Here is a 12,524-nt window from a genome sequence, read left to right as displayed (position 1 = left end):
GCGATTATTCATATCTAAATGAAGTCACTTTTCATTTGTGTGTAACAAGCTAAGTTCGATCTAACGGTTGAAAGATATTAGCTTGAGTCTAATCAGGTTTTCATCTAACGGTGAATATTTAATGCTTTGTTACCAAGGTAGCCTTGATTGGAAACCCTGATTTGAAGACTATATAAAGGAGAACTCTAGCAACTGGGAAACCTAATCTCCACACCTCCTGTGTGATACTAGTTGCCACTATAGTCAATTATCCTTTAACCTTAGGTTTTTCCAAACCCCGTAGGTTAACGACTTGAAGACTTCATTGGGATTGTGAAGCCAGACCCAACTATTTTCTCTGTAGTTGCGTGTTCTGACCTTGTTGTTTTCTATCGTGATTGAGTACTATCTTCTCTAAGATTTGCTTGAGATTTAATCTCTGATAGGCAAGATAAAAAGTAGTCACAAACATCTTCGTCTCATCGTTTGTGATTCCACAATATCTTGTTTCGCTACCATAAGATTAAGATTATTGTGAGGTGATTGATATTTCTAAGTTGTTCTTCGGGAAAATAAGTCTGGTATATCAATTGGTTCCTTTTCACCTTGATTTTCAAAAGCCGGAACAAAACTCAAAGGTTTATCTGTGGGAGACAAATTTATCTATTCAATAGACTTTTCTGTGTGAGACAGATTGGTTTATCAAGTCTTCGACTTTGGGTCGTAGCAACTCTTAGTTGTGGGTGAGATCAGCTAAGGGAATCAAGTGCATAGAGTCATGCTGGGATTCAGAGACGTAAGGAGCGCAAATGTACCTTGATCAGTGTGAGATTGGTTAGGGCTCAACTACATTCCAGTCCGAAGTTAACTTGGAGTAGGATAGTGTCTGTAGCGGCTTAATACAGTGTGGTGTTCAAATCTGGACTAGGTCCCGGGATTTTTCTGCATTTGCGGTTTCCTCGTTAACAAAACTTCTGGTGTCTGTGTTATTTCTTTTCCGCATTATATTTGTTTATGTAATTGAAATATCACAGGTTGTGCGTAAGTTTAATCAATTGTGAATCCAACATTTGGTTGTTGAGCGTAAGTCTAATCAATTGTGAATCCAACCTTTAGGTGTTGATTAAATTGATTGACACTTGGATATTGATTTTTGATACCGTCCAAGTTATTTCTTATATTCAATCGAGCTCACAAATTCCTATTTGTTTGATTGCAGATTGAATTGAGAAATTGAGATATAACTCTTTGATATACTTTTTTAAAAATTGAGTCTGACTGTCTAGTTGATTCTCTTGAAAGTATATTGGAGTTAGTCCATACAGATTTCTAAACGAAATATTGGGTGTAGTTGTTAGACCCCGCTTTTTCACAAACATTTTCTTACACACATTCTATCACTAAAATCTAGTACCCTAAAATCGGGTGATTCTTTAAATGGAATGATCCAGGTATACAAAATATATGCAGTGGCAGTCGGTGGAGAACCATAGGTGTAACCTGATAACCTCCCACTTGTATAGGACTAGTCTCATGGAAATCTTTGCAAATGGAGCTCTTTACTGGATTGATGATGACACGAAGATCAAGGCTTTCGACTTGGCAGATGAAGAATTCCAATTAATCCAGTCACCGCATTGCTTCCATGATGATGCTTCCAGATACTATAATTATATGCTCGGAGCATTTAGAGGGAGTATATGGTCTCTAGAGAAAAATGCAACGGGGACGCGAAGAAGTAGGGACTTCAGTATAGCATACGACGCTTCGGGAGGTGGATTGTATCGCAAATTTCCTCCCGCTGAGCCGTTATTAGTTATAAAGAAGAATGAAGTCCTCTTTGTGCACAAAGATTCAACACTTTATTGTTATGACCCAAAAGCAGATACGGTGATCCATCTTTGGAATGTGGAAGTTGTGAATCGGGAGTTACGGTATCTTAGTGCATTTCTCCTCATGAACAGTTTTGTTTCATTGGAAGCTCTAGGAAAGAGGTCCGGAAGAAAGAAGAAATTGAGAAAGAGAGGCCTTGAAACACTGATTAAGAAACCTGTTTTGAGGCATACTGAATTTTTTTTGAAGCATACTGAGTAATGCCAAAATAGGGTCACTAAATAAAAAACACCATCACCCCTTATTTATCCTTTTTGATAAAGACATAACTACCCGTATTTAATTAGTATTCATAATTATGATTAGTTTTAATAATTATGATTAATTAATAATGCTAATGATTGACTAAGTTAAGTTGTAAGTGTTATATTAATTGAAAGAATCTGATTTTTGAGTGAGAGATGGGTTTTTGAAAGAGGAAGAAGAAGTGAAAGAAAAAAAACTAGGATTTTTGAGATTTGAAAGATTTTTGTGGAGAATCTTCATCTCGTAAAGACGATATAATACACATCAACTACAACAATGATCCGGATTTGGCCAATTTTTTGGATTATGAGAATGATTTTGCTCAAACTTTAACTCAATCTCAACCTAAAATTCAAGATGATGGTTTTTATGAGCCAAATCCAGAGAATGAATACATTGATGAAGAACATTCTTCTAATAATACACATGTATACTCGTATACGACATCTAATCTCCTTTTTTTAACCTTCAATTCTCCAAAAAATTGAATTTTTAAAAACTTTTTCGAAGTTCAATATTGGGTTCGGCCGACATAGAAGAGCCGAACTTTGTAACAGGGAAGAATGGTTCGCCTTGTTCGATCTCTTTCATTCGATAGCCGAACCTATCGTTGTTGTTCTTTTCGAGTTACAGTGTCATGTTCGGCTCGAATTATGTCAGCCGAACATTACAGTGAAACTTCAATTTCTACCCAAGTCCAAAGTTCGGCTCTAAGTGCACATCCGTAGAATTAGCCGAACATTATGAAATTTATGTGCCTACTCAACTCGTGTGTTCGGTCGAAAATCCACCAAAGACGAATCAGCCAAACCCATTACAAATGTAATGTTCGGCTCAACATTATATTTACAAAATCAGACGAACTGATCTTCTAAAGCCTATGTTCGTCCGATAATTTTGGCCATAACCTACATCTGTAAACCTAATTTCATCTTCTAAATCCTATTCAATCGATTAAACATACTTGAATCAATCACAAACAAGATGGGTTTATTATAAATACTTTCTAATATACATCTAACTGCAGTTGGCGTTCGGATTTCGCACTTCTCAAATGGAGAACAAGGAAGAAGAAGAATTAGAAAAGAAAGAATGTCGAATGTTTTTTTTTTTTTTGAATAGTTTTAGTTTAGGTTTTAATTTAGTTTTTGGCGTTCAAACGGTATCTAAATAATCTAATTAGTTTTATTTTAAGTTTTTAATTAAATTGAAGGGCATTTAAGTAATCTAATCTAATTAAAGGGTAACCTAGTAATTTGGTATGGTATAGACACCCCTTATAAAGACACCCTAAATGGTATCATCATTTAGTATGCCTCCAAAAATATGAGTATGCCTCAAAACAAGTTTCCTGATTAATCAGCTTGATGGATAAGTCGCGCAATCGGCTGACCTGGGCTTCCATTTTTATTCACTTTTACTTGTTTGAGGGGTTTACATTTCTAATCATGAAAGGATCCAAATCTTTGATACAACATTTTATCAACCAAAATTAATACATCTTGTATTTGTGTATCTTCTTGTAAAGTTTGCGGATTTCATCTGTGTATTTAGCTACAACTTTATCTCTCCTTATTTTCATGGTTGGTGTCATCAAACCTCCGTCAATCTGCAACAAGCCGTCAGATACAGATATGTTAATCATATTCTTAGAAAAGGTAACAAAAAAAATGTGATTGCGAATACGTTGAGCCATTTTTAGTATAGGACACTACCGATTGGTACACCATCCAATTTATGGTTTTAGTCTTTGGATAGTGAAATCCAACACAAAGAATGAAGGGCATAAAGGTGGTGAAATAAACTTACCGTAAAAGGTTCATCAAGGACTAGTATTGGTCCGATCTGGAATGAGCATTCCGAAGTCCTGCACAAAATAGATAGCCTGTTAAAACTCTTTTTTTCCTCCTGTTCTGCAAAATGTAACCATTAAGGTTGGTTCTCATAATGATAATGATGATTATGAGAAGAATGCAAACAAGACTAGGATTCCCAAGCCTTTTTTTCAAGGACGTAATTTAACCTCTCATACAAATCCGAAAGATGAATGGGATATTACTTTTACAAAGAAAACATACAATTCGTATACCTCTATATTAATGTTGGGTCTTCAGGGTTTCATGCATCAATATAAATATTAAATGTAGATGTATCTTTCATCAAAAATAAAAATAAAAATGTTGATGTATCTATCCATCAGAAGATTCTTTTCTTACATACTACTACAACATAGGACACGTGAAAACGTTGAATATAATGGGCATGTCTTTTATATGCCTGATTTTTGTTAGATCCATAGCACAGCAAAAGCATATAAGCAATAAAAAGAGCACGTCATATAAGAAAACATTAGACAAAAACGTCACAAATATGAATTTCAGACATTCATGCAATTCACATAGTTTCCAGATTCCCAAGGTAATGATTCAGTAACAAGCTAAAGATGGAGATTTACCATGTACTCAACTCCCCATGCAAAAGGTTAGTTGTTTTCTCTTTACTGAGTTCAGAGGCATTATCATCTAAAATTGACAGCCTCTTTGCTTCGGCTAAAAGCTCTTCTTTATTTGGAACAATTAAAGCTGCAAGTCGCCTTTGATCCTGTAGGAAAATCATAAGACTTAGTACTCACCTTAAGAATAATAAGATGGTAGAGATGTATCATTCTTCAATAAAGGCCCAACGTACTGCACAAAATGATGTTATAAGGTATTATCCAGAAGATAACCACTTGAACCCTCTTCCGGTCCAACTGACCCATGAAGCCGGCCACTTTTGGTGAATAAAAATAATAACAACATAAATCATCCTAAAGGTTCCCCATAACATATTACAAAGAAGGATTCTAGGTGGTTATAAGGTTATACTTGTTCGATATTGTCCTGGAAAAATTTGTTCAAGAAATCGATGTGTAAACTTAACAGCTAGAAAAATCACCAATCAAGCCTATTCATGGTGACTTGGTGTCCACTTTAGTCTACGAATGAAGGGCTAACTGTGCATAGATCAGTTGGCCTATTACAAATATGATTTTCTTTGAAGGCTCTAGTTCTGTTGATAACAAAATGCAAACAAAACTGAAGACTGCATCTTCCAAAACTTAAAAGTTTGGCAAGGGAAGATAGATTTTCTCGGAAAGATTCGTCATATTTACCTGGCCAATGACAACAATTTGTTGAATGAGTTTACTCCGCATGGCAGCTTCCTCTAGTTCCGATGGTTCAACATTTTCACCTTATATTCATCACATAATAATTGTCTGAGTTTTATCTCTCACTTCTTACATAACTTTTGTAATACAAATGATTTCGTAAGTGACAGAAAGGAAAACAGAACCAACTGATAGTTTGGTGCTTCCAGAATTACCTGTTGTAAGAACTATTGTATCCTTCGCACGCCCTTCAAGAACCACCACTCCCCCACATTTACTACTTCGTCCTATTGAATGGTTAGGAGCAATCCAACCTATGTCACCCGTTCCAAGCCAGCCATCTTCATTGAGGACCTCTTTCGTAGCAGCAGGGTTCTAAGTCGAGAAACAAAAACAATGACGCACATTCAAATAACAATATGTAAAAACTGATAATCCTTGACGACTAGTAGAATTAAATGGTAAATTTACCTTGTAGTAACCCTTCATCACTTGTGGTCCTCTAACTTTGACAATTCCTTTATAACCAGCTGGGAGATCTTCACCAGTCTCCAAATCTACAACTTTAATTTCTGTATGTTTCAGTGGGTGCCCAACCGAGCCAAGAACCTACCTTCAAACGGTAAGTCTGCAGCAGTAAGTCAAATGAATTCCACTCTAGCCAAGTGTTAATGTATAAAATTAGCAAAACTAAAAAACATGAGGGGATAAAGAAAGCCAACGTGAAGCAATATAATATACTAGCTCACACTAGAAATCATACAAATGAAGTACTTCAAGAAAACAATATTGTTCAGCTATAACTAAAACCTCATATTGAAATTAAATGTTGCTTACGTTGCAGTCAGGCTTTCGAGCAGCAACAACCGGAGATGATTCTGTTAAACCATAACCATTTTGTATTTTGATGCCGATTGCCTGTAGGTGTGAAAATTTGAGTAAAATGGAAACAAACTTCTGACAGAATCCAATGTGAGAAATGAAAGAATCATCTGACCTCAAAAAATCTGTCAATATGCAATGACAGGCTTCCACCACCGCTTATTCCAGCCTGCAGTGTGTTAAAATGATTGATTAGACATGCTACTAAATAACAACATTTAGAATATACTGCAGCAATACCTTTGAGATTCCTATTGCTGAGTGAATTTTACTGTAGACAAGTTTCTTCCCCAACATATGCAATGGCCACAAAACTGCAGCGGTAATCCTTGCCCACAACAGGTCTAGCATTGAAATAAAGAGTGGCTGTGCCTTTTGATTTCTCGTGAGAAACTTCCCCTAAAAAAGAAACTTCAATCAATTGATGCAATAAATCTGACTGCAACTTTGGAATTTTAACTTATTCAGCTTGTTGTACAATATCACAGTTAGCTAGAGTTTGCAGTACTGAGCTTTTCCAGTCCAACTTCTACAACAGAAAAGTAATATACTTCTCTTACTAATTTTCCTTGATAAGTTGCACTGAAAGACATTACTCACAAGGCGAGACAAAAAGATAAGGTTCAAACCTCATGTACTCGCTTTGCCTCCATGTACATCATACTAATCTTTAGTAAAGTAAGTGCTATTAGCTTTCGAATGGTTGAGCTTGTAGAAATCTGCCTCTGAATTCCACTGCAGTAAAGAAATGAAAGACCATAAGAACATTTGAGGAACAACCTTGCCGTACAGACGCATAACCCAAGTCATATCTGTAAAAGTAAACGGTTTGTGGTTGAAAAGGAGATGCATTGTTTCCATACTTTTGAATGCCAAATAGGCAGTTGTGCTCGCAATACGTCATTTTTTCCTGTACTCAGAACTATAATGGCTAAGTTACCACTGCATCTCCTAATAGTTAAGCCCTCAAAAAGAAACCCTATCTTTTATTGAATTCAGTACTCAAAATTGGTCTCACATTATTTTAATAGCAACCGAGACAAAATCAAGACTTAAATAATATAACTCCGACAAAAAGATATTTTCCTAGTAAACTAAATAAAATGACAATGACAGTAGTGCAATAAAAGATCCAACCTAGTGCAAACAAAATCTACGAGAAGAGTGATAGAACCAATACCAGGAAATCCAAGTCCGTGCAGGTAGTGTTATTTTAACATTTTGTGTCGAAAAGATACTTTTGTAATTTGGTTTCCAGCTATCTCTCTCCACAAGTTGACATTTTGATGCCAATATAAACTATTGTTGTTGTAAATCTACCTTCCCTTTCTTCTTAAGTTTTATCTAAGGTTTGACTTCTCAAACATGCAAAGAAATAGAAAAGTATCCAGTATAATCAAGATTACATTCAGTTCAGAAGGCAACAAAACTGCATTGGTTTACGGAGCCAATAGCACAGGTGTAATGTGGGGTTTTCAAAATGTTTTAACCTTGAAGTCTCAACATATGTAGAGGTTATGGTTCCACACAGAACTGACTTAATACATTTGCAATGGCACAACCCTGACCCGATATCCAAACAATTGAATAGTTGATAAATTCTATGGCAGACACTGAGCACCAAAGCAACAAAGTGAACAAACCATAAATTCCTTCTAATGATACACTAATATCTTATTACTTCAAGATGGTAAAGGTACCTGTAGAGTGTCTCATATACCAAAGGAACAGAAATTAGGTAGTGCGGTTGATAACGTCGCAAGTCTTCCTATCAACATAATCGATTCCAGATATAAGAAAACTGCCATAACTAACACCTCCTTAAATAAAATAAATGTACCGCCTAAATATTTTATGAGGTCAAATATGATCAAGCCAAAAATAAAACTTGAGGTGAACCAATCAATTAAAGAACCCGTTTGTAGTTACGAAATCGGGCACCTGTTCACATTTCTGAGCCGGAACAAACCATAGTTGATGTAAAAAGCTTCTTTGCTAACAATATTCCGAAGAATGATAAGAAGACCGTACCTTCAGATTTTTGACAGTTGTGTATACTTGCTCAGCCCCGTAAGCAAATGTGAAATACTCAGCAGCTCGCTCATATGCGTGCCAAGGTGGAAGCATGCTCAGAAATCTATCATCAGGCCCGACAGGTACGATATCCCACAAGTTTTTGATCTACGATTAATAAAAACAATCATAGGATAAGTTCGCAGTTTTTCTAAAACATATAGAAAATGGAAATAATGGCCATCGACATGAAGTAGGTAAAAATATAATGAGAAATATATATAGTCAAGGTCCAATAAAATTTCTTACTACCAGAACAGTAAGTTCCAATTATAAAACAGAATGGAACTTGAGCAAAAAACTGAACAAACAGAACTGAGAAAACAAAAAGTATGAGCTTGGGCAACGACAAATATTTGGGGGTTGGGCATCTGACGTAGATCATGTGGAGAGCTTGAGTATTCCCAGGCATGCATCTGGGCTAGATTAAGATATTAAACTCGTATGATTAAATAATCCAACCATCTGCCGAGCTAATATAAGTTATTATCTTCTAGGTAAACCGGGAGCATAACTCACATCATTAAAGTTTTCTCCTAACCAAGGTCTCCAAAATAAATCACATCTAGCAACTGAATCTTACGAGCTAACAACTTTGTATTCTTCTCAAAGTGCTAACATATTGATTCCTATAAATTCCATGGCTCAACCAGTTGGAAATCCTATAGACCAGTTGGAAACATCAAAGCTTCAACCAAGTAGAGTCTTGGTAAGGCTCATGATCAAATATATGATACGAGTGATTATACACATACATATGAATACAACCATAAACAAACAAAGATGTGTGGCTCTGCATCAAACTCATCAAGCCATTAGAGAAGGAAAGTATTACAGTAATATAACACCAAGCAATACAAACCTGATGCAATAGATTCCGATGTGTGAGCATAACACCTTTTGGGGTGCCGGTTGTTCCACTTGTGTATACAAGTGTAGCAATGTCATCAGAGTCGATAGCTTCATAAGCATATCTCCTGCCACCTAAATCAGTAAGCCAGGAATCATGACGCTCCCACCAAAATCAAATGGAAATACGGAAACATAACAAAATGTACTTAAAGGATATAAGATGAATGTAATGGAAATAAATAAGAAAATTTGGATATAAAAGACATAGCTACCTAAGTTACTTAGTTACATGTTTGAAAATTTTAATATTCACACGCCAATCTTAGAGTGTACTTCAAATCATCGTTAAGAAGCAATTTGAACGTGAATATTTAGTGTACTTAGAAAGAAAGAAAGAAAAAAGTCGCCGAGCACAGGATACGGACATTCACATACTGAAACTTTCAGCAGAAGTAAATTTGAAGATCTCCAGCAATTTGCTATGGAGAGGAACCTACTGCTATCAAGAAAAGTGCTCAGTGAATGCTTTCTATAGGAATTTATGTTGTGGTTGTTCCATACTTTCATATATCTTGCCGAGCCAAATGATGTATTTCGTAAACTATTGCATTCTATAAGATTTCTAGAAGAGGCATTTCGTAAACATTTCTGCTGAATATGCATGATTTTTAACTTTTTGCATACCAAATTGTCCACTAAATGTCCAATCTATGCCCCGTTGGTTACGGTGACAAAACCCTAAATGTGAATTGGCACTTAATAAAAAAAACTGGACAAAATAAATATATTTATGCATAATCTATCAGAGAAAACACAAAAAGAAAAGCATATCTCAAGCAATTAACAACTGTGCTGAGAAAGTTACCATCTTCACCAGAATCAAGCGAGGTTGTACGACTTTCTTTACCCAGATCTGTGATTCCCTTGTAGTCATACACAGGAATCCCATCTACTGCACCGTTACCTAAGCAAGATTTATCACCCCACAGAAGAACAATGAATCTTACACCTGCTCTGGAGATGAAAGTTTCTGAAATCCTCTTAAATAACTCTGCATCGTCCACGATAAGTGCAACACTGAGATGCCAAGAAAAATGAATGTCATACATTTGAAACATCAAAAAGTAACATATAAGTATAACTGTATAACTCCTGCATAAAACCTTGAAAGTGGAGTTCTATCCTTCACGTGTCAACTCATGAGCATCTCACACCATGCATCATTTTTACATATACTCTATATGAAATACCATATAAATAAAATAAGCTCTTTCTCTAACCTGTCAGAATGACTGTATATTTGCAACAACTCTTCAACAGATGATCTTGTCCCCCGTACAACATTGATTGCCCCGGTCGCCATGATGCCTGGTCAATGTTTAAGTACAAGATCTCGAATTAATAACTTGATGTAACGAAGAACTTGCACTTAATAATAAAATAAACAGAACAAATGAATTATGTGTTCTTTACGGAATTGTTGTGTTTGTTTTATGTTATGAATCGAGGCAAAAATAAAACAAATAAAATCATTGCAATCAGAAATGTATTCCAGCATTGCTTTCTCTCCCTCTGGTAAATTTTCCAATGCTTCTCCACCAAAATAAAGGTGTTAGCATTGAAGAATTCATATAACATAAGAAAGAATAGGAACACAAAGCACCTTGGTCAGCAATCAGCCATCGACATGAATTGTCAGCAAAGAGAGCAATCTTTTCATCTGGCTCTACTCCCACAACACGTAGTCCTTCACAAAAGTCCAATATGTCCTGCTCCAGCTACCAGTAGAAAGAAAAAGGTTATAATATCCACATATTATAATCCTACGAAAGCAAGCTAAATCAATAGGGAAAAGGTGAATAACTATGACAAAAACTGAAGATACAATCAATTGAAAGTGTAAGAGAGGAAACCAAACATATAGATATTGGAATCCACAAAGTTGGAACATCTGTTAAGAAATGCTTGTTCTATAGGAGTAAGGAAAAGTGTATCACATTGGGGATTCAACAAGGGTGTGAACAAATCAATAAACCACATCATTCGAAAGCTTTCCAGCACCTTTTATGCTGGGTAAGCTAATGATGAAATGGATGTCCATATTTCTGACACTTTTTGCTAGAAACTTTAAAATGACAATATCATATGGCGAGGATCATCTTGAGGAGAGTAGATCACTCTCACCAAAAATCAGCCATCGTATCATCTATATGACTGTGTATATACATCTCAACAACAGATCCCAACTCCATATCTACAAAAGGAGTGTCACAAAGTACCCAGACATAACAGCCAATACAGAAATCTTACCTGTTTATAAGTTATCTCTGAAGGTGGATCATGATACGGATCCAATAACGCTGTCCTATCACCATACTTTTCCGTGGTAGACCTCCAAATATCAGGAACTACCTTCCAGTCACCAGTAGACACTACCTTATCATTTGAAAGTAATGTACTCTCTAGAATTGGAGAGCATTTTCGTGGTTTTAGCTCCTCTACCTGTATACCCATCCATTAAACACACAATTCAGTCCTTTCCTCATTTCTCTTGGATTAAAAGTAATCAAAAAACCAAAGAATCTCAGCATATCACATCTTATCCATACCCTAATTGTTCGAATTTATTTTCCAGGTACCACTCAAAATGATTCAAGGGATAACAGTTCTAGTCAAATTTCAAAAATGTCAACCAAGAAAGCCTATACCAAATGAAATTTTCCTAGTACATATCTCAGTTCCAATTTTAAGCAAATTACAATTCAACTTTAGTTGAAAATTGAAAAACTGTGCACATATAAGGAAGAATAATCAGCAAAATTTCAAAAAACAAATGAAATTGGATAGATAGAGCTTCTTCTTACATGAGAATTGCAGTAAACCCTAGAATAAGATAATCTTCTTGAGGTTTGTTTATGAAGGATTTGTGAATTTGAGAGTAAGTAACCAAGCAATGGCCTACGATCAAAAGAACTAGTGATTATGATGTTATTGAACAAGGAAGATGAGGATGTTACAGCCATCTGATCTCTATCTTCTGAAAGAAAGAGATAAAATGGTGGAAGAAGATAATTTGAAGAAAGGATTACAGAGACAACATTGTTGTTATTATACAGAAGAAAGACAAAATGAAATGAAACAATCGAGGAAGTGAAGACTTTTATTCCAGTATTAAACTAAAGATCTAAACGAATTATGCGAACCGTCCCAGTAAGAAAGATACTTTTCGCGAGTTTTTTTACATGGAGTAGGACCGGACCGATTTATGTGTAGGTAAGGTAAGTAGGTGGTACGAAACAACATTCTCGACTTCTCGTGGTCTCATAGTCGACGCACATTGCACATGCACCCTTTATGCCTTGAAGGCTATTATTGGGCGTCACATTCCATTAGAGGGGCGTCACCTAATAGGACAAAAACAGATCACCCAGAAATAATATCAAAAATC

The 12,524-nt window shown here is 35.8% G+C and overlaps 1 protein-coding gene across 2 annotated transcripts; it reads right to left on the bottom strand.

Moving 5' to 3' along the window:
* Positions 1-3,465: 3,465 nt before the first annotated feature.
* On the bottom strand, positions 3,466-12,245 carry LOC113296645 (probable acyl-activating enzyme 16, chloroplastic). 2 transcript variants are annotated; one of them, XM_026544948.1, is made up of 19 exons: positions 11,941-12,245; positions 11,387-11,578; positions 10,740-10,854; positions 10,357-10,444; positions 9,942-10,153; positions 9,087-9,208; positions 8,183-8,332; positions 7,852-7,919; positions 6,781-6,886; positions 6,630-6,680; positions 6,392-6,550; positions 6,267-6,320; positions 6,107-6,187; positions 5,741-5,878; positions 5,485-5,644; positions 5,273-5,352; positions 4,574-4,719; positions 3,928-3,985; positions 3,466-3,727 (listed from the first exon to the last, which is right to left on the bottom strand). In XM_026544948.1, the coding sequence occupies exons 1-19, from the start codon at positions 12,097-12,099 to the stop codon at positions 3,611-3,613; spliced, it is 2,256 nt and encodes a 751-aa protein (XP_026400733.1). In that variant the 5' UTR covers positions 12,100-12,245; the 3' UTR covers positions 3,466-3,610. The 2 variants fall into 2 exon arrangements, with proteins under 2 accessions (XP_026400733.1, XP_026400734.1); XM_026544949.1 differs by lacking the exon at positions 6,630-6,680 and having other exon boundaries at positions 11,941-12,242.
* Between the last annotated feature and the right edge of the window lie 279 nt (positions 12,246-12,524).

The sequence above is a fragment of the Papaver somniferum genome, chromosome 7 (genome assembly GCF_003573695.1).
Source record: "Papaver somniferum cultivar HN1 chromosome 7, ASM357369v1, whole genome shotgun sequence".
Taxonomy (NCBI): domain Eukaryota; kingdom Viridiplantae; phylum Streptophyta; class Magnoliopsida; order Ranunculales; family Papaveraceae; genus Papaver; species Papaver somniferum.
Note: the sequence above shows the minus strand (reverse complement) of the source record. Positions and strands in the feature narration are given on the sequence as shown.